At 38.6% G+C, this 22,370-nt stretch overlaps 1 protein-coding gene across 1 annotated transcript in view; it reads right to left on the bottom strand.

Annotated features, from left to right (window-relative positions):
• MAN1A1 (mannosidase alpha class 1A member 1) overlaps positions 1-22,370 on the bottom strand; it is a 122,547-nt gene that overhangs the window by 18,970 nt on the left and 81,207 nt on the right. Inside the window, exons 6-8 of the mRNA XM_019474607.1 lie at positions 18,706-18,829; positions 16,246-16,339; positions 12,103-12,218 (exon numbers count right to left, since the gene is read on the bottom strand). Coding sequence (XP_019330152.1) covers positions 12,103-12,218; positions 16,246-16,339; positions 18,706-18,829 — 334 coding nt within the window. The remainder of the gene's footprint in view (positions 1-12,102; positions 12,219-16,245; positions 16,340-18,705; positions 18,830-22,370) is intronic.

Below are 22,370 nucleotides of genomic sequence, written 5' to 3'. Positions count from 1 at the left end.
CCCATCCCACTGTTGGGGGGGAGAGTGAGTGTGGTGTGGTGGTGCTCAGTTGCCGGCTGAGGTTAAACCACAACACCCCTCTTTTGGCTCAAGATTAAAGTTCAGGCTGAAAAAAGATGACTTCCACTTGGAAAATTTTAAAATTATTCTAACAAACTGGTGTTAAGAAACTAACAAACTGATGTTAATTGATGCTAAGAATGTCACAAAATAAAAATATATTTCCAAATTAATTATACATGTTTAGTAAGGCAAATCATCTTGGTTTTATCAGAGTCCTATTAAGAACTAGTATATATGCCTATTAAAAGTTATTTTTATTATGTGAGCATCTTATTTAAAGCTATTTTTATTAGGTAATTATTTGATATATTACAGACTCTCAAATTGCCTTGTCATACTTTGTACAATCATGGGTCCCTGAGTGCTAGATAATACCTGTACCAATGTATATACCTTTATTAATGGCATGCTAGGTAACTACTCATTTCTACCCTGACATGAAATCCAAATAACCTTCGATATGTACAAATAACCTTCAGAAGCCATAAGCCCAAGTGTGCCGAACTTGCAAGTCCGTCAGCACTCAACAAACCCTTATTCTGTAAGACAGGAAAACATATAATGCAACTTGGTAAAGCCTAAACTTCTTTTGAAGTTATATACTTATGAAGTAATAGTTTGTAGAAGTTACATGATTCAAGCAAACTGACCTCAACCGAAGAGCTTTCGTAAAGCGTGACAGGCAGAGGAGCGTCTCTTCCCAGAGGGCTGGCTGGTAGCTCTTTTTGTGCTACTGGGTGGTGCACCAGCAGAGGTCACAAAACCACTGCCAGGGAACTTAGAGTGGGACTGTCAAAAGCTTCAACTAAACCTGAGAAGTTTCTTCATGGGCCATTTTCGGTCTGAGCTAGACACACTGTTTTCGTCAGAAATAGATTTCCTTTCTCTCATCGCTATTCATCTACCCTCCGACTGAGAATAGAGAGACTATCCGCTTGCCCTGAAACAACATTCAGGGTAATGAACCAATTCAACCAAAGGGTTGCTAACGACTTTGCAGTATCAAAGTTGCACGAAGTTTGGAATAATTCCATCATGGCATCGACGCGTCAGATTATAATGAATTTGTTAGGTGTGTTCCAGTTGTTTCAGGAATGCAACATAAAAAAAAATTGTTCTAAAAAATCAGCATATTTAGAAAGCCTCAAAAATGTAAATGCTTTTGATCTTAAAAAAATGTATAACCTGCATGAGTAGAACACATAAAAGAAACTCCCCAACGTTAACTACTGATGAATGTATTCACTGAAATTTTGAACTCCTGTATCGATAACAGTATCTGCAGCATTAAGACGTGGTAAAATCTTCCTTTTCCCCACAGGTCCAACCTAACTATACTTTAATTTCAGAATTTACTTCCAAATATTGTTAAAGCACTACTTGTGGACATGAATAATGTTTGTATAATGTATTAGTATAATAAAATATTTTCAAAGTAAACAATAAACAAAAATCAGTACTCTTTCAATTATCAATTCTGAATCTACACCCAAACTGCCAAAGTGCCATCTATCATCCACCTATTGGAAATTCACAAAACTGCTATTCACATTTTTAATATTTTTTTGGCTATAATATAATGGTATGTACTTCTGTGAGCAGCACATCAGAATATTTTTCACACAAGGTTGTAAGTGCCATCAGGCTGGACTGAACTTTCTGAAAGACATTCATTTTTTAAATAAGCTTGAGGTCCAGAGCAGGATTAAATCACTAGCTGGAATACATGGGCAATTGTTTTAAGTATAAAAAAACTTGCACGCAAAGTTGAAAAAGTACTAGGATGAGGAAGAAAAACTATCAGTTGAAAAGAAGATGTAATAAGGGTCTCCGAGCTTGAGCAGTAGGATGGAAAGGTAGGGTTACAATCCCACAGTGAAATGCTACTTGCTATCTGCAGTGCTGCGGGCGCAGCTCTGGCAGGGAACTCAAGTTATTAAAACAAGTTATTATAAAAGGAGAATAGGTAGTATGGTGACAAAGATCCACCCAAGCGAAAAGCTCTGTTTGGTAGAATTAATTTTGAATTTCCTACTTAGAATCAATTTACATTTATTTTGATATAATTACCTACACACTTAAAAAAGGGATACGTTTATTTGAATTGCAGCTCTATCACAAGTTGGTCCCCACCTACGAATAATTCCTTCCTGCTCTACTTGCAGATCAGGCGGTGTCATATGTATCACCACAGAGATTATTATTTCATTTTACTATAATGAATATTCTCAGTATAAACCGATATACGACATCTGCAAAGAATCAAAAAAGCTAGAAGAATGTGGTCTTTGACTAGTTGAAAATACATTATTGATGGATAATTGTTTGGAGCTGGTACAGTTTTTCTTTTAAGTAAATGGAAATTTCATGTTAGTGTTTTCCAGAATGTATTTCTGCAATTCAAATAGTAATTTCTTTCTTTCCATCAAGGTAAAGCAGAGAGACTGTGCAACATAAAAGGTTGCAAAGAGAAAGTGGCTGCAAAGGTATGTTCCCAAAGGGAGCAATTGCAGATGCTGGTTGGGAGTGACCAAAAAAAAAAAAAAAGACACCAAACTGAGACAACCTGACTTTGGACTGTAGTGGACAAAAAAGAAGAGGGAGGAAGGGAAACTAAAGGAAAATAAACAAAATCTGCCAGATATTTAAAGAAATAAATTTACTACATGTAAAGCTGATATGGCATACGGTTTGTAGTGTACCTGCAAGCTCCTACAGCTAGACTGACTTTTACAGCTGATACAGTTTCTGGCAATTTTTTATTTTTGTGCTTTTATGTAAGGCTCTGCTTACAGTCCTCACTGCAATAAAGCCTTTAGCTAAATTACTTTTTTTTCCACCTTGTGGGAAATTATTCCTTCTATACAACAACTGTAAAAATGCTTGAGCGCTCAATTAGAAACGCTAACAGTCCCTTTTACGGTTTGAACTGTGACTCAAGTGCACCTTGTATTACTCCTGGCATCTTTCTCATGAGTTCACTTATAAAATTATGCCCTTGCCTATCTGTCACATTGGAAGAACTGCAGTGAACGAGACATTATGAATTGTTTAGGTTACAGGATTGCACATTGCATGTGCATGTAATCTGTTATCGACAGCACAAAAGGGAAACTCTTCAATTTTTCCCAACCTGATTTCCTCTCCCTCCTGCCCCGTTTCTTAAGGCGGTATGTTTTTGTTCTCCACTTATCAGCCTGTTCCTTAACCTTGACATTATACTGCCAGTCCTTACCCTTGCAAAATTAAGCAGAACTGGGCCCTCCTAATAAATACCCATTTTCCTTCATTCAGGTCTTCACTCCTTTAAGCTTTTCACACAGCTTAAACGCTGTCTTCACCACCCCCCTTCCCCAATCCCTGACTTGATTTTGTGATTGGGAAGTCCTTCATTTACCCTTTGAGTTGTTTAGGACGTTGAACTGGATTGCTTATAGAGAAACATAGAGGGGACAGAACTGAAGTCATCTCACTGTTCAAAGGATTAAAAAAAAGCCAATCAACAGTCTTATTTTTAATAGAGGGTATTCTCTCGGTGGATTACGCTGACAGGAAATAAAAATATTAACGGAGATGCCTACAGAGCACAGATGTAGGCTTCTCAGGAAAAATGTTCTGCACCTCAAAGTTGCTCCATTCAAAATAAACACATGCCACAAAAAAGTTAGTTTTGCTAAAGGAGCAGGGATAACAAACTACAAACCTCAAAATGCAATGCAGTTCTACTTCCTCTAGCACTCAGGCATTTTACCTCTCCTTTTACAATAATGGTTTAATTATGATTAATGAATTTCAGTCACTACTGCTGTTTTAACAATAAAAAATAGGTGTCATTTCCCACCTCAAGACGTCACTGTAGCTGGAGATAAAATTGTCTTGCAAGTCATAGTTACATATTTCCATACCTTAATAAATTTGAAACTTCAAAAATATGATCTTAGTTCTAAATTTCCAGGGTTTATAATGTTTGTTTTGAGGATAATTACAGCTCCGCAGGCTTCTTTACAACAAAGCACTATAAATTATCTCAGTCCAAACTTTTAATATATTTTTCTTCCCTTAGGAATCTTCTTCATAAACAGTATTTTGACGATTTGAAGCAACAGTGAGTATGAAAGAGAAGTCTACCACGTGATATTTCCAATAATTCAAAGATGTATAATGTCAGTTGCTTACTTATTTATTTTAATATTTATGGCTTGCACCAATACATTTTACTGCTTTGAAACAGCACACAGCAGGCAGGTCAGGGTTATTGTGGTTTTGCACGCTGTGAGTTTATAAGTCAATTGCCTGTTTTCTTGACTTTAAGTTACTTCCCTCATGTTTTCTCTGTTGAGATGATCTAATGTAATAGATACTTTTCTTCAGCAATCTTCCTAATTCATCAAATTTATCCTTTACCCAAAATTCCAATTAGTTTATTGTGAAAAGTGTAATATTTGCATTGTTCCATTATTACAGCTGTTTTGGAGATGGCAGAAAAACATTGCACTGTTGTTTATTTTCTTTTTCTTTATATTTATTACTTGATTCTGTTTTCTTACATATCATTCATACAGGTTTTAAATATGTATTACAAGATGCATGAGTCACGTGAAAGCATACAGTCAGAAAAACTAGGATGGAATAGGAAGTTCAAGCCCTTCTTACAATTTATTTAAATACTTCTGCCAAAGAACAGTGGCATCTTCTTACCCTGAGGTCCTCACTGCTTATTAAACTGCGCTTTAAAATTCAAAACTGAAATCTGAACACGGAATAACTTTCATTTGTTTAAACACAATAAGAAACATTCTGAAAGCAATAAGGCACTTACTGATTTTGGACTTAAGACGTGTTATACAGACAAGCTTACATGTGAAATGAAATATGAATGCTTATAATGGAGATGCCTAAGTTTTTAAAATGGAAACGTTGGCAAGCATTTAACTACTATGATACCTATCCATCTGATCACTAAAAAGGTGATTAAGTTCTAGGGGAAAACTGATAGTTTACCTTTGTCTGAAAATCTACTGATGTTTTTTTCCCCTGTATATATCTGTTAGTGTCTCTAAGAGCACCAATGCTCTTGCACTAGACGTACTTCATGCTGTCTGCTATCAGAAGGCTAGATTTATTCATATTCTTAAAACAGTATTAATGGAATGGCATGCATCAAAGCAAGTCACTCTCAAAAGTGTTACATTATGTATTTTCTGGATATTCTAGACTCAATATCTATCGCTCCTGATAAGCTTTTTTGCTGTCAAAGAAGGAAGGAAAAATAGCACAAGTAGTAAGGACACGGCTGCTCTGACAACAACAGCAAAGCCACGAGCAAAAAGGGGACAATTTCTCTCGCAGGACTTTTCTAGTTAAAATCCTCCTTAAAGAGTTCTAACAACATTATAGCTTGCTGCTTCTCCTGACAGTCCATAAACAAGCAAACATTTTAATAAGTACTTTCTATAGTCCAAAATATAGACATTGTGCAGTTATAAGTAAATCATCAACAATTTAAAAATCTGCAGAAGCCTGTCTTTAGTCTTGGTGCTTTCTGTAAGCAGTTGTAGAGAGCCTCAAAACTCCTGTCAAGAGGCAACATATAGTGAAGAGAATAAAAAGGAGCAGCAACTCCTCTGGATGTTCTCATCTGTTAAGTGTAATGAATCTTGTGTTCCTACATAATACTATCGCTACGTGCAGAACACCAGTGCAGCTGGGTGATAAATATTTTAAACATGACAGCTGACAAAATATGTAAATAAACTGCATATTTCTTCATTTTTACACATTTAAGTTATAGACAATACCTTCCCCCCCCCCCCCCCCCCCAGTATGTATGCAGTGGGAATGCTGGGTCCCCTGCACCAACTGTTTCATTCTGAAGATGGGCTCCTATTGCACCACCCTGCCTGCCCTATTCATGTATTTCCTTCAATGCCAAGACGAGCTCAAGTATTGAATGTTCAACTCGTTAATATACTTTTGCCTTTACCCAGTATGACAAACTGTTCTAATTGAGTTGTTGCAGGTCTGTCATTGTCCACATCAGTTACATAGTTTTTAAGATCATTACTATCACAAAGCAAACCGCTTCCAGCAACTTAATGGAAACTGCAGTCAGCACAGACCAGCCACCAGACTGTCACCACAGTTAAATAGACCCTCATGAAACTCTGGAGATGAAAAGGGCCTATCTGCCAATATTATGTTTTCAGTTTGCTAACAACACTTTGTTCTCTCCCTCATTTCAATGAGAAAGGAGTCTACATGGATTTGTTTTATTTATCTGAAAGGCTGAAATCTCGACAGCTCTGAAAAATATTCACTACTTAATGCTGACAATTAAATATACCAAAAAAAACCCCAAAACAAAATCAAAACCATATAGCTTCCTTTGGCAGAGTACAGAGTATATCAAGGCTATTCTCAGAAGTTCGCAATGTGCAAAAAAAAAAAATTATAAAAAATTAAAAAGTGACCTACATATTTTCTGTCTCAATACTAAAAATCCTGAGGCCAAAAATGACTTTTTCCCCTTTTGATACCCACAGAAGGTTACCGCATTCCTTAATTGCACAACCCAGCCTAGCATCAGGCTGACTTTCAGGAGTGCTGTTGAAATCTGGCAGAGAATGGCCATGGCACTGCTTCACAACACCTATTCTTCTTTTTGCTATTTCCATTGTTTCTACTTCCACGTGCTAGGTTCTCCTGAGATCACTAGTTTTCTTGTTACAATCTTCCGAGCAGTTGTTACCCAGTAAGAAAAATGAAACAATCTAAATGTCTGAAAGTAAACTACTCTGTCTAGAGGTAAAACTGCAGATCGCAGCGGCTTTACCTCTCTGATACCATGGGGCCACCGTGGGCTGCACCGAACTGAGGTGCTCGGGAAGCGCTGGGGAGGGATTCTCCCTCTTCCTGCGAAGTTCTTCTGGGCCGAGTACTGCTCTCTTTACAGCCATCTTTAGATATGCCACTTCTCAAGAAATACACTGAGGAGGGGATGAAGGCAGCGCCAGAGAGAGAGAAGAAATACTTAAGATGCAGAAAGCTTGCAGCAATGGCCATAAACAAATGTAATCGGAAAATTTGGAAAAGATACCTAACCATCGGACATCAAGTGTGAGACAACCTATTAACAGGAGTGGTGGGCGAATTGCCCTTCAACTTAGAAAATGAGGGCTGACACATTCAAGAGGGGAGGATTTGATGCAGTTGCTTGTGACACCGCTGTTGCTAGACTAGACACAAGTGAACCCAGAAGCTCCATTTTTGCTCTAAATGATCATGTTCTCTTACTAAACCTACTCAGTTGTGTCTTGGAGATCAACTGTGTTAACTGAAAAGAGTGGGATGGTTCCTGTCCTGGATACTTGCAAAGACAGATAGATTATTCTATGGCCAGTTACATCTTCAAAATATAACTAAAATCTGAATACACGTTTGTTCTGTAACTAAATGTTGCATGCTATCCATTGAAATCAGTTTAAGAAGTTCTCTTACTTCCTGTATTATGTGAAACAGGACATTATATGCATTGCTTTTCAAAAGAGAAAAATAACTTACATTAAAAATACATTCACTTGTCTTTTTGTGCAAATTCTAGAGTTTATGAATCCCTCTGACGGCCTTATAAATATATTATGCTCTGGTATTCAAAACAAGACTATCTCTGTCCCTTTTCCCATTAGAAATAAACTCTTCTTTAAATGGCATCAGTCAAATACGCATCTTATTCATGGCAAGCAGAAAAACTTTTTAAATCTAATCTGACATCTAAGTTATTGCTTTTAACTTAAGCCATAAAACAATCTATAGGTGCTACAAAAATTCTCATAGAAGGAACTCTCTGTTTCTAATATGAGTTACAGAACAAGGTAAGAAATAACCCCAAAGCTTTATCTAAATAAATTTCAGCTTTTCACGGTGAACTATAACTCACCGTATATTTTCATTCGTGGTTTCAGGATAGCGGAAGATATTGAATTAGGCATCAAACCTTCACATTGCTCTTTCAGAATTTGGTGGGTATGTGCTGGACTGAATGGCCAGGAATAATCACGCCGTTCCCTTTGGCATAGTCTTAAAAAGATTCTGAAAGCATCGGGGGAAATTTATCTAAGAAAATACGAAGCAGACTCGGAATGCCCAAACCGTGTAGGCTTAGTCATAAAGAAAGACTGCAGCTTGTGCAGACGCTTAAATTAGTTTTAATTTAGATAAGTAAGGGATCGATAGCAATAAAGCCAATATCAGGATGGATTTCAAAACAGGCTAGTTATTCCGGTCAAGAACGTAGCATCTCAGTGGGGCCCAACCAGTCTGAAGTTTCTGTGAGACTGCAACTTCCCTGCCATTTTCTGAACAAGCTACATTACAACATCAAGCTGTACCTCCACATGCTGCATGTACACTTTCAGCTTTGGTACAGATGTACCTCAGTATAGAAAAGAGAACATGAACGCCATGCTCAGAAAATACTGGAAATAGCATTCAAGCAGGGGCACAGCAAAATCTAGCACATATTTAGTGATCATTTGGCCCTCTGAAACACTGATACTCTGGAGAGGCACGATGCTTGGACTGCTTAAGAGCTAGTACTACTAAAAAATATTAAGGCAATAGGTACTTTAAACCTAGTCATATGCAGCAGAGCTCAGACCCTGTCATTGATATTGCCACATTCAGTGATGCTGCTGACCAGGCAATTCTGCTCCCCCAGCTGAAATCTGAGCATGAAGAACCGGCCGTGCAGTGTGGTGGCCATCACCACTTCTGCTCCCCACCAGGACTTCAGGAGGCCTGCAGCAACTTTCGTACCTGAGGAGGTTGTTATCCCGGTATAGCTAAGGTGTGAGTTTAAACAAAGCCATGCTGCTGCACCCCATACAGACATACCTCGGAGCACTCCTGGCCCTCTTCCCCGATGACCAGCCAACAGCAGGCAGCTCTCCACCCGCTGGGCAGTTTGGGCTGGCTCAGGAGTGACCCAGGCACGCTGCCACCGTGCAGCTGACGCGGGATGGCACACCCGCTCGTGTGGCGTAAGGCAAGAGAGACTTCCTGATGTACCTCACTCCAGCTGTGCTCAAGTCCGGGAAGGTGAACCTTCAGCCTTAGTAGGAGCAGCCCAGCGCCGGCCATCGAGACGCTGGGCTCTCTCGGACGCTCTGTTATCAGCTGGGATCAATGTGCCCCTGCTGCTCCCCGGCAGAACGGGAGTCAATGCACGCACGGTCCCACTGACAAGGGTGACCATCACACCACGTTTGGGATATTCTACCTGCAGCGGTTTCCAGAATGGCTGTACTAGCAAAAGCACATTTTTTACGGCACACGTCTATGCATTAGCACTTACCCTGTGTAAGAATGTATTTAAAAGAAAAACCTGACATTATTAAACCAGTGGAAGTAGAATACTGAAGCAGCTTTGAGGTGCTTCAAAATGCCTTCCACAGCAAGATGAATTGATATCGTATTATCAGACACTTTGTTCTCTCTTTTTGGCTGCCAACCTAATGGCTGAGCTATTACAGTATCACTGTTCTTATGTTATAGCCTCAAATGCACTCAAACCTAATTTAAAATCCACCTTTTGCTCTGAAGCTAAAACCATATTAGTGGTGAAAATGAGGCCGACTGCATCCAAATCTGCACTTACAAAATTAAAGGCAGGATTTTCTTAGCAAAGGATACTTGGTCGTCAAATTTACTACCACCAGAGATCACACCCACCCTCAAATCACCACATATGACTTTTCTCTCTAATGAAAAAAAAAATAGCTGCAATGAGCCAGGGCTGTATTTTTTTAATGCCACCACTTTTTTTCGGTGTGGGAAGTAAAAGGAGACTTATGTCTCTTCCCTACACACAGCACATTTCCAGATGTATGAAAGAATAAGCAGATATTGCTTAGCATCTCGAAGCCTTGTCTACAGAGGCACTGTAGATACATACAGTTAATAAGAGATAGAAGTCCTGGCCCTAGAGAGCTTCCAGTCAAAACAGATGAAAGGATGGGGAAAAAAGAAGTAATATTATCTTCTTTTTTATATATATACCCTGTGTAAGAATGTATTTAAAAGAAAAACCTGACATTATTAAACCAGTGGAAGTAGAATACTGAAGCAGCTTTGAGGTGCTTCAAAATGCCTTCCACAGCAAGATGAATTGATATCGTATTATCAGACACTTTGTTCTCTCTTTTTGGCTGCCAACCTAATGGCTGAGCTATTACAGTATCACTGTTCTTATGTTATAGCCTCAAATGCACTCAAACCTAATTTAAAATCCACCTTTTGCTCTGAAGCTAAAACCATATTAGTGGTGAAAATGAGGCCGACTGCATCCAAATCTGCACTTACAAAATTAAAGGCAGGATTTTCTTAGCAAAGGATACTTGGTCGTCAAATTTACTACCACCAGAGATCACACCCACCCTCAAATCACCACATATGACTTTTCTCTCTAATGAAAAAAAAAATAGCTGCAATGAGCCAGGGCTGTATTTTTTTAATGCCACCACTTTTTTTCGGTGTGGGAAGTAAAAGGAGACTTATGTCTCTTCCCTACACACAGCACATTTCCAGATGTATGAAAGAATAAGCAGATATTGCTCATCATCTCGAAGCCTTGTCTACAGAGGCACTGTAGATACATACAGTTAATAAGAGATAGAAGTGGCCCTAGAGACAGTATCACTGTTCTTATGTTATAGCCTCAAATGCACTCAAACCTAATTTAAAATCCACCTTTTGCTCTGAAGCTAAAACCATATTAGTGGTGAAAATGAGGCCGACTGCATCCAAATCTGCACTTACAAAATTAAAGGCAGGATTTTCTTAGCAAAGGATACTTGGTCGTCAAATTTACTACCACCAGAGATCACACCCACCCTCAAATCACCACATATGACTTTTCTCTCTAATGAAAAAAAAAATAGCTGCAATGAGCCAGGGCTGTATTTTTTTAATGCCACCACTTTTTTTCGGTGTGGGAAGTAAAAGGAGACTTATGTCTCTTCCCTACACACAGCACATTTCCAGATGTATGAAAGAATAAGCAGATATTGCTTAGCATCTCGAAGCCTTGTCTACAGAGGCACTGTAGATACATATAGTTAATAAGAGATAGAAGTCCTGGCCCTAGAAAGCTTCCAGTCAAAACAGATGAAAGGATGGGGAAAAAAGAAGTAATATTATCTTCTTTTTTATATATATTTGAAAGCAAAGAACCGCGAAAATAGGTCTCTTGCCCAAGACGGCAAGGAAAGCCTGTAAATATTGATTTAAACTTAATACTTCCTGAGTCTCAATCCAGTGTCACAAAACCATTATTTCTCCCAAAACAGTGTATTAAGGAAAGACCACCAACAACAAAGCAAATTGCCGACTAGAAGGATCATAAATAAAATACCACATAGAAATGTAAGTATGAACAATTCTGATTTTTGAAAACTTTCTCTTGTGTCCAGTTTGAATAATTGGCAATTTCACAGAAGCTGGCAAATATATGCCTCTTGCAACAAAAAGTCGTTGTGCAACAAAAATTTCTATTTTCATTTGTAATTATCTACCATTTTATATTGATCCCTGTCTCAACCACAATCAAAATACTCTAATGGCTGAAATATGAGGTGGAAACACAAGAGAGGAACTCCCTCCTGGATATAAGGAAAAAGGACAGAAGGAATATATTTAGGGAAACTGAGGAACAAAGAATTAAACTTCTATCTAACAGCTACTTATAGATGCATTTTTTGTTGCATATTTTATACTTTTCTCCTCCAGTATTAGAGAGAACTGACTGTCTTTCAGCTGGAATAAAAAGAGCTATACTTCAAGACTCTCCCCTTTCCCACAGTATCTGTATTCCTCTAGCATTTATATCTGATGAAGTCTTTTTAAAAGAGAAACTAATTTTTCAAGAAAACCACACTGTGGTGGCAAAGACATAAATCCCTCACATTGTGCTCAGAGCGTGTCTCTTTAGGATTATTGCAGATTAGATTATTATGGAAAGGAAGATTTAAATATTTTATTTACCTGAACAGCATCATAATACATTTTCTTGCCTTCTTCGTCTGTCTTGTCCGACATCAGCCATGCCTTGAGCAAATATTCATAAAAGCTATCTCCAAGCCCTCCAATGGAGACATGATCTAAAAAGGGAAGAAGGAGATTCAACAGCAATTTCGTCTTCAGCCTGGGCAATAAAATACAATTACAGTTTGAAACAGTGCATTTACTGCATTTAAACAGCTCTTCCTACAACAATCTTTAATATGTAAGCCTAGAACCTCAGGAAAAACTTAACTGGTATATAGAGATAATTATTTCTTCAACTGTTAACTTTTTCATCAGGCTAAAGCACAATAGTTATTTAATATCCACAACATGCCGCAGGAGCTCATGGCAAAGAAACAAGAATTTATATGTCTAACACCTAATTCATGTAGTCTATCCCTTACAAAAATGTGTTAACCCACATTCTTTTTTATTTTAAAATCAGGAAAAAAATTAGAAAGTGCCCTCTAATTTGATAAAGGGTTTCCCCTCTTAACATGCAGGCATTGTTTTTATTTACTCTTTTATTCTCTAATGGTCCATTTAAGTTACTTTATAAAAAAGGCCAAAATGTTTTAGTTCCTTACTGCAGAGTTGAATTTCAGGTTATTTTATGGTATTTCAAAATGCCAACCCATATGTTTAAAAATAATATTACATTTTTGAACATCTGGCTGCTCTCAGAACTCAGCAGTGGTTCTAGAAGGAAAAAAAAAGACTTTGCCGCATCTACAGATGATTATTGTTATCACACTGCTTTATCCTGCCCTATGTTTACTATGTGAAATGATCTGGTAGTACAGATGCTGTGATTATTCAACTGCACAAGTTTAGGACGCGACCCTGCAAACACTAACACCAACCGAGTCAGACCGTTCGACGTCAGTTGCACCAGTGACGTGAAAGCTAGTGATGCTCTCAGCTGCTTGCACAAGGTTGCACAGATCCCCTAAACACATCCAATACTACAACTATACATATACACACATATATAAAAATATATATAAAAGTGTTTCTCTAAGCTCCATTAAACTAAGAACAGTAGCTAGAGGTTTTCTTTTTCAAGTTGGTGCTGCCTGGTAACATTGGCATTTATTGAGTCTTCAGTGAAAGGATTTCAAAGCGCTTTACCAGGACTACTCATTTATAACTGTCAATTTTATGGCAAGGAAGGGGTCCGCTAGGGTTCCACCCAAGACATCCAGATGTGGTTACAAATATCACGCAGCAAGTCTGTGAGTCGTATCACAGAATTCTGGGCATGAGAAAAGCAAAACATGCCTGGGGTAATCCAGGCTCATAAAGCAAAATGCAGAAGGGTTAGTGGTACAGAGCTCACACTCCCCAACACCTAACTCTGATCCTAGCTTCAAAGTTATGCCTCTGTTGGTGGAATTCAAAAGAACACAGAGAACTTATTTTTAAACTCCTTAGTATATTCTCTTCATGGAATGCCTCCTTTCACCTTCTGAATAGGCTGCAAAGCCATGCAAATGTAGAAGATATACTTTTTTCTATTCAAACTTTATTAAGTGTCTTTTTCCTCCACTAGCCTGTGACATACAAAAAGTAATCTAGTTTTCCAAACGTATCCTGTCCCTTTGCCTAACAAACCCCTTCTGAATGAGATATATTAAATTTCTGGAAAGAATACACCATTTATTTAATTAAATGTTCATGATCCAAAAGGAAAAGAGGCTTCTTAAAAAAAAAAATAGAACATTTTCTATGATCAAAGGCTGAGCTTTGAACAGCAGCATTTAAATGACCTTTATGGTTTCCTAAATAAATTACCATAGAAACCTCTGACATTTGCAAACTAAATAGCACAAGCACAGTTTCATCAATAATAAGCCCTGTTATTATATACATTATTGCAGTAGACAAATCCAATTGACGCACGCTGCAGCAAATCACTGTCAGTTTACTGTCAAAATAACAAGGGCTAAATGAATTTACAGGAACAATGGCAGTGATCCAGCAGTGTCCTTCACAGTTACAGCATTGCTAGAGAAGAAATGTTCAGAAACTATTCCTCCCTCGCCACTTGATGTTTGAGAGATAATACTTCTGTTTTGTACCAATTAAGAGTCTAGGTTGGTTGTTTTTTTTCCTGTTGTTTTTTTTCCTGTTGTAATCAACTGAAAACAGCCTAGAAAAGCAATCTCAAATAAAACACCTCTCAAGTCTTACATTCTGATCTTCTACTATGGGAAAAAAAATTAATACATCAGTGTCTGCGAACGGAGGCAACTGAATTGGAAGAGATGCAACAAGATGGAATTTGCTTTTGCTGCTTCAGCATGCTAGGGGCTGACCTGCATCAACATCTCTGTCCATCATTTGCATGTGCAGGAAGCTATTTCTTTGTCAATACTACATGCTATTGGAAAGCAAAGCTGGTATAAACTGTAAGTTTTCCTGTGCACACCAACAAAAACTGGCATTTAATGTGAACGAGGAGTACGTAAGACACAATTATATTAAAAATAGGGAAATGGCAAAGGCCATAAGGCAGAGTAAGTATTTGACTGCTTTAAAATAAATAAGGCAGAGCCACTAACGGTGTCAGCTACTAGAAAGATCTGCTCTCATGTAGCTCACCAAAAAGCTGAGTTTCTGTGGCTGACTGAAGCTGAGGAAGGAGGTAACTGTACCTGGCTCACAGATGCTGAGGTAGCCTTCTAACCAAACCCAGTGCCTCTTGCTGTAGGATGAACACTTCCAGTGGGAGGTTTTAATGTTTTACAAAGCTGTGCTAACCCAACATGGGTAACAAGTGGGCACACACCTCTCAGATCTGTAAATGGATGTCAGAGTTTATACCAACATGCCAACTGGAGTCGACGGTTATGCACGCTGAGCTGCCACAGGCCTTGTGGCATGGTGACCTGAAGGAAGCCTTGCAGCGTAGCAGACTAGAAGGCTTTCTAAAATGATGGCCATACTTCTAATTCATAAAGGGAAATGGCCTTTGCCTTGATGGGACAATACAACTGAGCAGCACAACGTTTTTGGATATCTTTTTAATTCAGACAGTGACACAAAGCATTCAAAAATATAGTTTATTCAATAAAACACTCATTCTTTGCCTTTGCGAAAATTATCTTATCTATCCAGACTGTGGCCAGTCCCATTAGGACTCCAGAACCTCACTTCCACCTTAGCTGCATCCTAAACATACTATGATATTCAAAAACTTCTCCAGTCCTTTCCCTCTCTTGTATTGTCTAGCCAGCTCCAACACTGATAATCTATAGGACCATCTCATCTGCCCGTGCCTTTTCAGACCAAGACAGCGTATCTTGCTTGTTTTCTTTCAATAATGGAGGGAGGAAAAAATACGAGAACATTGAAACACATGAATGGGATGGTGGTAGACTGACCCTAAGTAGGAAAAGTGGAAGAAGAAGTAGGGCCTCTAGAATCGTGATCCTGCACGCTACGTAGGCTTTGAACATGTTATGAAGATCAGAGAAGGCAATGTACAACAAGAAAAGGCTCAGTCATCAGGAAGGGGCTAAGAAGTTCAATTACTTCAAGCATTTTATTACACTCTTTCCCTTCTAATTTTGGTGTCTCCAGTAATGGTTCCAAGGGGATTAATGCCATGACACAGTTCTGTTCAGTTTGCTTCCTCAGTTGTTGGCATTAAACTTCAACAGAAATCACAGCTGGTATTAACTGGAAAGACTTGCTTTACTTTTTTTTTTTCTTCAGTGGAGCCACACCACTCTAAAAATATGGAATTTGACTCAGATGAACTGATAATGTTTCTTTAAACAGCTACTTTAGAGAGCACTTTAGATTTTTGAATAAAAGACTTTTGTGGTCTACAAATTCCTTTCCAAAATGATACATATTCAGACATTTCCCCGCTTGCACAAGCCATACTGAAAGATCAAAGAAAAGTACATTAAAATACAGCAAGTAGGATTATTATTTTTATATTTGTAGTATTTTTTACATTGTATAGAACCTCAGATATAATGTGAGTTTTTATACTTTATAAAAGTTCTTTATATATATACAAAAAACACATAACAATGATTGAAAGACGTTAACGACTGCAAACAGCACACTGATAGGCAGGTCATAGCACCAAAGAAGTGATCTACTTACGCTGGCCCCATTGGCCACTGCTGGGATTCAGATAGTTGGGGTAAAGGCCCTCTGGCTTATCCAGTCGATTTAGAACTTTTCGAATATTCATTACCTATTGGAAGGGTACAAAACACTGAGCACTGATCCATTTTTCCCCCCACAATAAAACAGGGCCGGTACAAAAGTCTTAAAGTGCAAGTATCCCTAAAAAATAGTCTTATTCAACACATATACCTGAATACCTCTGTGCAATCATATTACTATTAAAAAAGATCCTCTAAGCTGGTATCATCACATAAATGAGCTCCTCAAAACCTCTGGAGTTCCTGTGTCAAGTGTCGGTAATGAAACAACACAACAGAAGCAAGCTCCGAAGTTCAGGACTTGACATGCAGAGTATCTCGCCCCTCCACAGGACACCGAAATTCACGGAGGCTAGTTGCCTTAACTAAGCTCAGCTACTTCAGCGTTCTATTCTTCATATACCAAAGCAGAAAAGGTATTAAATATTAAGCCTACCACCTAGTTCAGATGCAGAAGTGAATTGTAAAGCAGTTTTGCCTGGAAAGGAGAGCACTGCTGGAACTGAGCTTCATACAACCAGCTTGCCCAGCAGGAACCCATGCAGCCCTGTGCGCTCTGCCAGCACTGTTAAGGAGCTCGCTACAAATGAGAGGCCCAGGGAAACAATTACAGTCCAGATGCTCTGCAGCTGGAGTCATCCAGCAGCACAATCCACTGCAGAGCACGTGAAATAATTTATACTGAATTTTAACATTCACAGAAAAAGAAAATGTAGCAACTTGGGAGAATGAAGATCCTGAGCACCACAGACCAGAAATCGTAACAAAAAGGTACTGACAGCTTCATTATAACACCCTGAATACCTAGAGATCAAGTGAACTAGCTGCTGCGAAAGAAGATAAATTAGCGTACACCAAGCCGCAGAAGGATTTCTGTTGTGGTACACAAACTGCCTTCTGCATCTTGACACTACATTGCTAACAGTCACTGCCCAAATGCAGGCTGCAACGAGTCCTAGACCTCATTTAATGAATTCTTCTATGAATGCTTCCATGCAAAGCTCATTCCAGTGTTTCTTCTTCTTTATCAAGCGTACCAGCCCTGGAATGGCTTGCCGCAGAGGGCTGTGGAACCGCAGTCTCTAAAGGGTTTGAAGAGCAGCTTACATAAACAGATTTCCAGCATCTTGCAGCTACAGCTCGATGCCACTTTGGAAGAAAACCATAGGCTAGGATTTTTAACATACGCACTTTCATCACACTTTAATTGTCTCTTAGTAGAACAGATGTTACACCATAAATGTCAAAAGATAACTAAGTTATCTAGTAAGTTTGTTTCTGGCTGTTCCTGGGTGCTGCCACCCTCCCACCCACCTCCCACCTCCCAGTTCAGATTTGTTTAAGAGAAACTCTGTCTTTAAATTCACCCCTAAATACATTAAAATTGCTAGGAGTTTGCTTCAAATAATTTATTTCAGTGCTGACAATGGTATTGCAGCAAAGTCATTCAGTCCTTTAAGTTTGGAATTAGTATTATTAGTTTTAGATTTGACCATTGCTTTTAAACCTACTGCTAAACATCTGGAGTCTCATTATTAATTAGATTATTAGATAGAGAATATCAGTTTTAGCTAACATGGGGCAGTTGCAGTAGGAACACAAAACCAAAACCAGTGGAAGTTTTAATTAGGAAAAAAAAAGGAAGATAAATGATACAGTGAATTATAAAGAACAGGACTCGCTGACTATTTGCACACCCAAAAGCAAAGCAAAACTGCTTAGGTGGGAATTGAGGGAAGGAGAAGAGGAATTACTTTCCATGGCTCACGTAAATAAAAAGTATCCAGAAGACAGTATTATCAAATTTTGGAAGAATTAGTAAGCACAACAACTGTTTTGTCAAAGGATGTTTTTTTTGTTTTTTTTTTCTTCCCCCAAAGAAAGTTCAAAGCACATTTCCTAAAGGTCGGTGCAATGGAAGGGCTTTCTGACCTCACTGACAGCGGTGATACTATACAGCATTTTGAAGACTAAACTTGCTGAAATCAGACAAGGTAGCCATAGTGCTTTGCTTTCTATAGGCATCACATATTATCCCCAATATAATGTCAATTTTTGTTTTCACCACATTCAGGTGAAGAACTGAAGAAAGCTCTACCGACTGATTGTTTAATGTGATACTAATTTAGAACATAAACAGAAATTATATGCTTTATGGGGCCGGGTAAGTGCTATATGCAAGAAGATCCATCACAACGATTTTGGAACAGGTATTTGACTTTATAATACAAAACCACACCAAGGTGATTAGGGAAACATCTAGAAAATATCTACCTCCTGTGACAAATGTTTACAACTGAGGAAAATCCAAATCTTTCCCCAGAGACATTAGTCTCCCAACACGTGATTTATGTGAGTCATCTTTTACAACGTGATTTTGACTGAATAGTCTAACCTTTTCAGCAAAGACAGGGTTTCCAGACAGGTGGCTCAAGTGTACGAACTCCAGATGCAAAGTCCCAAATTCTGCCAAAATGCTGCTGCCGCCAGAGGCCCATGGCCAATTTCGACCGATTCCACTAAGATGGGGGGGGAAGAGAAATACAGAAAATAACCATGAGCACCTATAAGGCAATGCTAATAAAATATAACAGGTAGTAGATATTCTGTTATCAAGAGAAGATAATTCATTTAAAATGTACTTAATATCTGCGTAAGAAACCATGCTTCGGCAGCCTTCCATGACTTCACCACAGGACCTTGAATTACTTCGGTCCAGTTCTGCTTAGGCTTGTAAAATCGCTTCTTGCAACAAGCCAGTCTTTTAGCTCATGAATAGCTCCATTACACCTATCACCGTACCAGTGTTCCACTGTATGATATCACATTTAAAGACATTACAAAAACCACTGAGTATGAGAAAACATTCTCATACTTCACCTGTTTTCCCTGTATTTAACACAACACTCTCCAATTCTAACACTTCCTTCTACAGTGCAATTGCTTATTAACTTAAAATACTGCATATATACAGCATAGGCTTTAAGTTAAAAGTACTGCATGGAGTATATCCTTCTTAATACCTGAGAATTTAATGGAGTTAGATATGTAGGCATTGTCTGTCCGGGCACTCTTACCAGGATGAGTAACTTCAGTTTTAATTAAGACCTAAAGATACTTCACAGCAAAATTAATCTCAGGTTTTGTGCTGAGAGTAGCGCAAAGCCCATTTATTGCTAAATCCCCACTAGAAACTAATGCTGGTTGAGATTCAGGACGAAAAGTCTGCCAAAGTTTCATTACAAAAAGGTGGATTTTTTTCCCTTGTAATTTCCAGCAGCAATATTCAGAAAAACCCCCAAAATTAAAGAAAAGCTAGCCAACTTTCCAGAGCATCTAGGTGAATAATGACATATTAGACCAGCATATTATTAGCATGAATGTTAGATATAAATACACTTATTAGGTACTGGAATGTCTTCCTTATTTTCAAGCTGTAAACAGCATTAAACACACACACATACATATATAAATAGAAATTGAATTTTACTTTTACACATAAGCAGCCACTACAGTCATCAGTTAGCACTTGCACAACTGTGAGAATCGAGAATTCTTCCTGAGTTAAAATGTGAGTCATATTACGAAAAAAAAAAACAAAGCAAAAAACCAAGAAATCCCATCTTTAGTTCATCATGATGGAAGTCCTCAGTTGCATTAAAATTTCTTCTTCAAAAGGTCAAGTATCTATAACTGAAGTTTAACCAATATAATGAAATTAAGACTCCATTAAATTAATTTCCCCACTATTTATATTAACACATTATTTTGACATTTCTGCCACACACACAAAATAAAAACAAGTCATTAAACTTTAAAAGCAGAGTAAAGGCTACAAATAAAGAGCACGTTTGTGTCCTACTTAAATGTCACGGCTTTAAATGGTGCAACACCTTTGGCTGCCTGGCCTTGAGCTGAAGGCACTGCTGGAACTCACTCAAGTGCCACCAAAAATAAACCCAGAATATTACCAACTGATAGGCGGACTTATATTGTCCCATTTCTGAAGTACCATAGCATCTGTCAAATACTCCCCATAGGTATGCTATAGATTTTCCCAGACCATAATGAGTATGACACTCACCCTTTCTATCAGCTGCAGTCCTTTATCTTGCTTTCTCTTTGTAATTTACTTTGTCACACAAATTTTTCAGTTTTCCTATGTTGAGACTCACTACAACCTGTACTAAGTGTCAGTCATGTACGGACATCAGAGTCAGAAACAAACTCCTTCTCTACACTTCAGGAAGGAAGAAGCCACACTACTTAAACTTGTTTGAAGTTCCAGACCAGAACTAAAATAATTTCAGTTTACAGGGCGCTATTTTAATGTATCTCAAATCATCGTGTCTAAAATCATATTGTTTATACGACTTAAAACCCATGAAAAAATTCTGTAAAATATTAATAGAACTTTAGAACTTATTTCTATATTATTATAACTAGTGTTATGTAATTAAGTGAAATTTGAAGTGAGGATCTGGATCAGAAAAGCATATTAAAGCAGGACCGTCGCCGTTTTATGATGTTTCCTGTTTATTTTATAAACTTTGTTACTGAACACCGAGTGCCACAGATCTGAAATACAGTGTTTGTAATTCTACTGTCATTCATTCTCAGGAAATATGATCCTGATTGACCTGGGCTGCTGGTAACTCAACTCAGTATTTTTCCAGTAGACCACTGCTGGTCCTTCTGTACATAGGAACTGAAAGTATGAGATCATTATCTCTTCTAAAACATACAGAACGTACAAGGAGAGGGAACCACAGAGGAAATATAAATATTTAAAGTTTTTTTTTTTTTAAAATTACTGAAATTCAGAGGCACAACAATATTTGCAAGATTTTTTAAAAATTACATTACGTCCCCTATATATATGTATATAAAGCAGCAGCTAATTTTCATCTGAAAGGAACAGCAAATCCTCAGGGAAACTGCCAAATACTTCAAAGGGTCAAAACACTTATCAAATCAAAATTCTTGCCATCAGCGAGCAGAACTGTTTCAGTCTCTGCAGAGTTTGTTTATTATCCCCCAACCTTCCTGGAGGGTGCCACGACAACTCCACAAGCTGGAGGCAGAGCAACCTGGAGGGTGCCACGACAACTCCACAAGCCGGAGGCAGAGCAGGACTCAGAATTTCAATATTTAATGCAAAATGCAAAACCACAACTTAATAGTCAGTATCCTCCTGCAGACTTAGCCAGTAAAAAAGGTGAAAGACCAGAATAAAAGAGATCCGGCAGCAACAATGTGAAGCGTCCAAGAGCCACTGTTGCGAAACGTTTTAGGATTAAATGTGAAAGTAACTCCCTATAGCCCCTTTGGACTTTACTAATGCTGATCTTTTTTGCAAAAAAGCTACTCCAACTATGATGGTGGGTGAAAATGCAAAACGCTACGACAGAGAAATGAGAACATGGCACTACAAAGGGTCCATTTAAATTCACCAGTGCCATGAGACTGAAGTTGGAGCACACAGGTTGTGCCTGGTACTTCCAGGAGTGCTGAGGGGACAAGGGGATCTGGCCAGATAATACAACTGGAATTGGTTGGGCTTAATCCTGTTTTAACAGGAACCCTCACGAGCAGAGCATTGCCCAGCCCAACCCGCAGCCCCTGACTCACTTGCCTCGCTCCACACCACCAGCCACCCCTCTGGCACCCACGAAGGAGAGGGACCTTCTCAAACGGAGGTCAAGAGAAAGGGGGAGGGTGATGCAAAGGCCACACAAACTTTCCTGCAGCTTTTTTCTCCTTCTTCCCCCTCCTAGTTCCCCAGGACGCACTTCATGCTTCTCCTTGAGTCTCAACCCCCAAGCATACATGTCATAAATAGAAATAAAGTAAAATTACTAGCTTTTTTGTGAAAGAAAACATCATCCACTGCTTTCCCCCCCCAAGGAAGCCTGTGGTCCTCAGACAATTTTGAAAGCATAATATTACCGCTTTTCCATGTTTTAGCCTTAAGATTATGACCACATCTGATTCAGCTGCACAGCTCATACCCCAGTGTATTTGGTTTGCGTGGCAAGGTTGGGGGGGGGGAGGCGGGGG

Source organism: Aptenodytes forsteri, unplaced genomic scaffold (genome assembly GCF_000699145.1).
Source record: "Aptenodytes forsteri isolate BGI_AS27 unplaced genomic scaffold, ASM69914v1 Scaffold217, whole genome shotgun sequence".
In the NCBI taxonomy this organism is placed as follows: Eukaryota; Metazoa; Chordata; class Aves; order Sphenisciformes; family Spheniscidae; genus Aptenodytes; species Aptenodytes forsteri.
The sequence above is the reverse complement of the archived record's forward strand: the minus strand, read 5'-3'. Positions and strand labels throughout refer to the sequence as shown.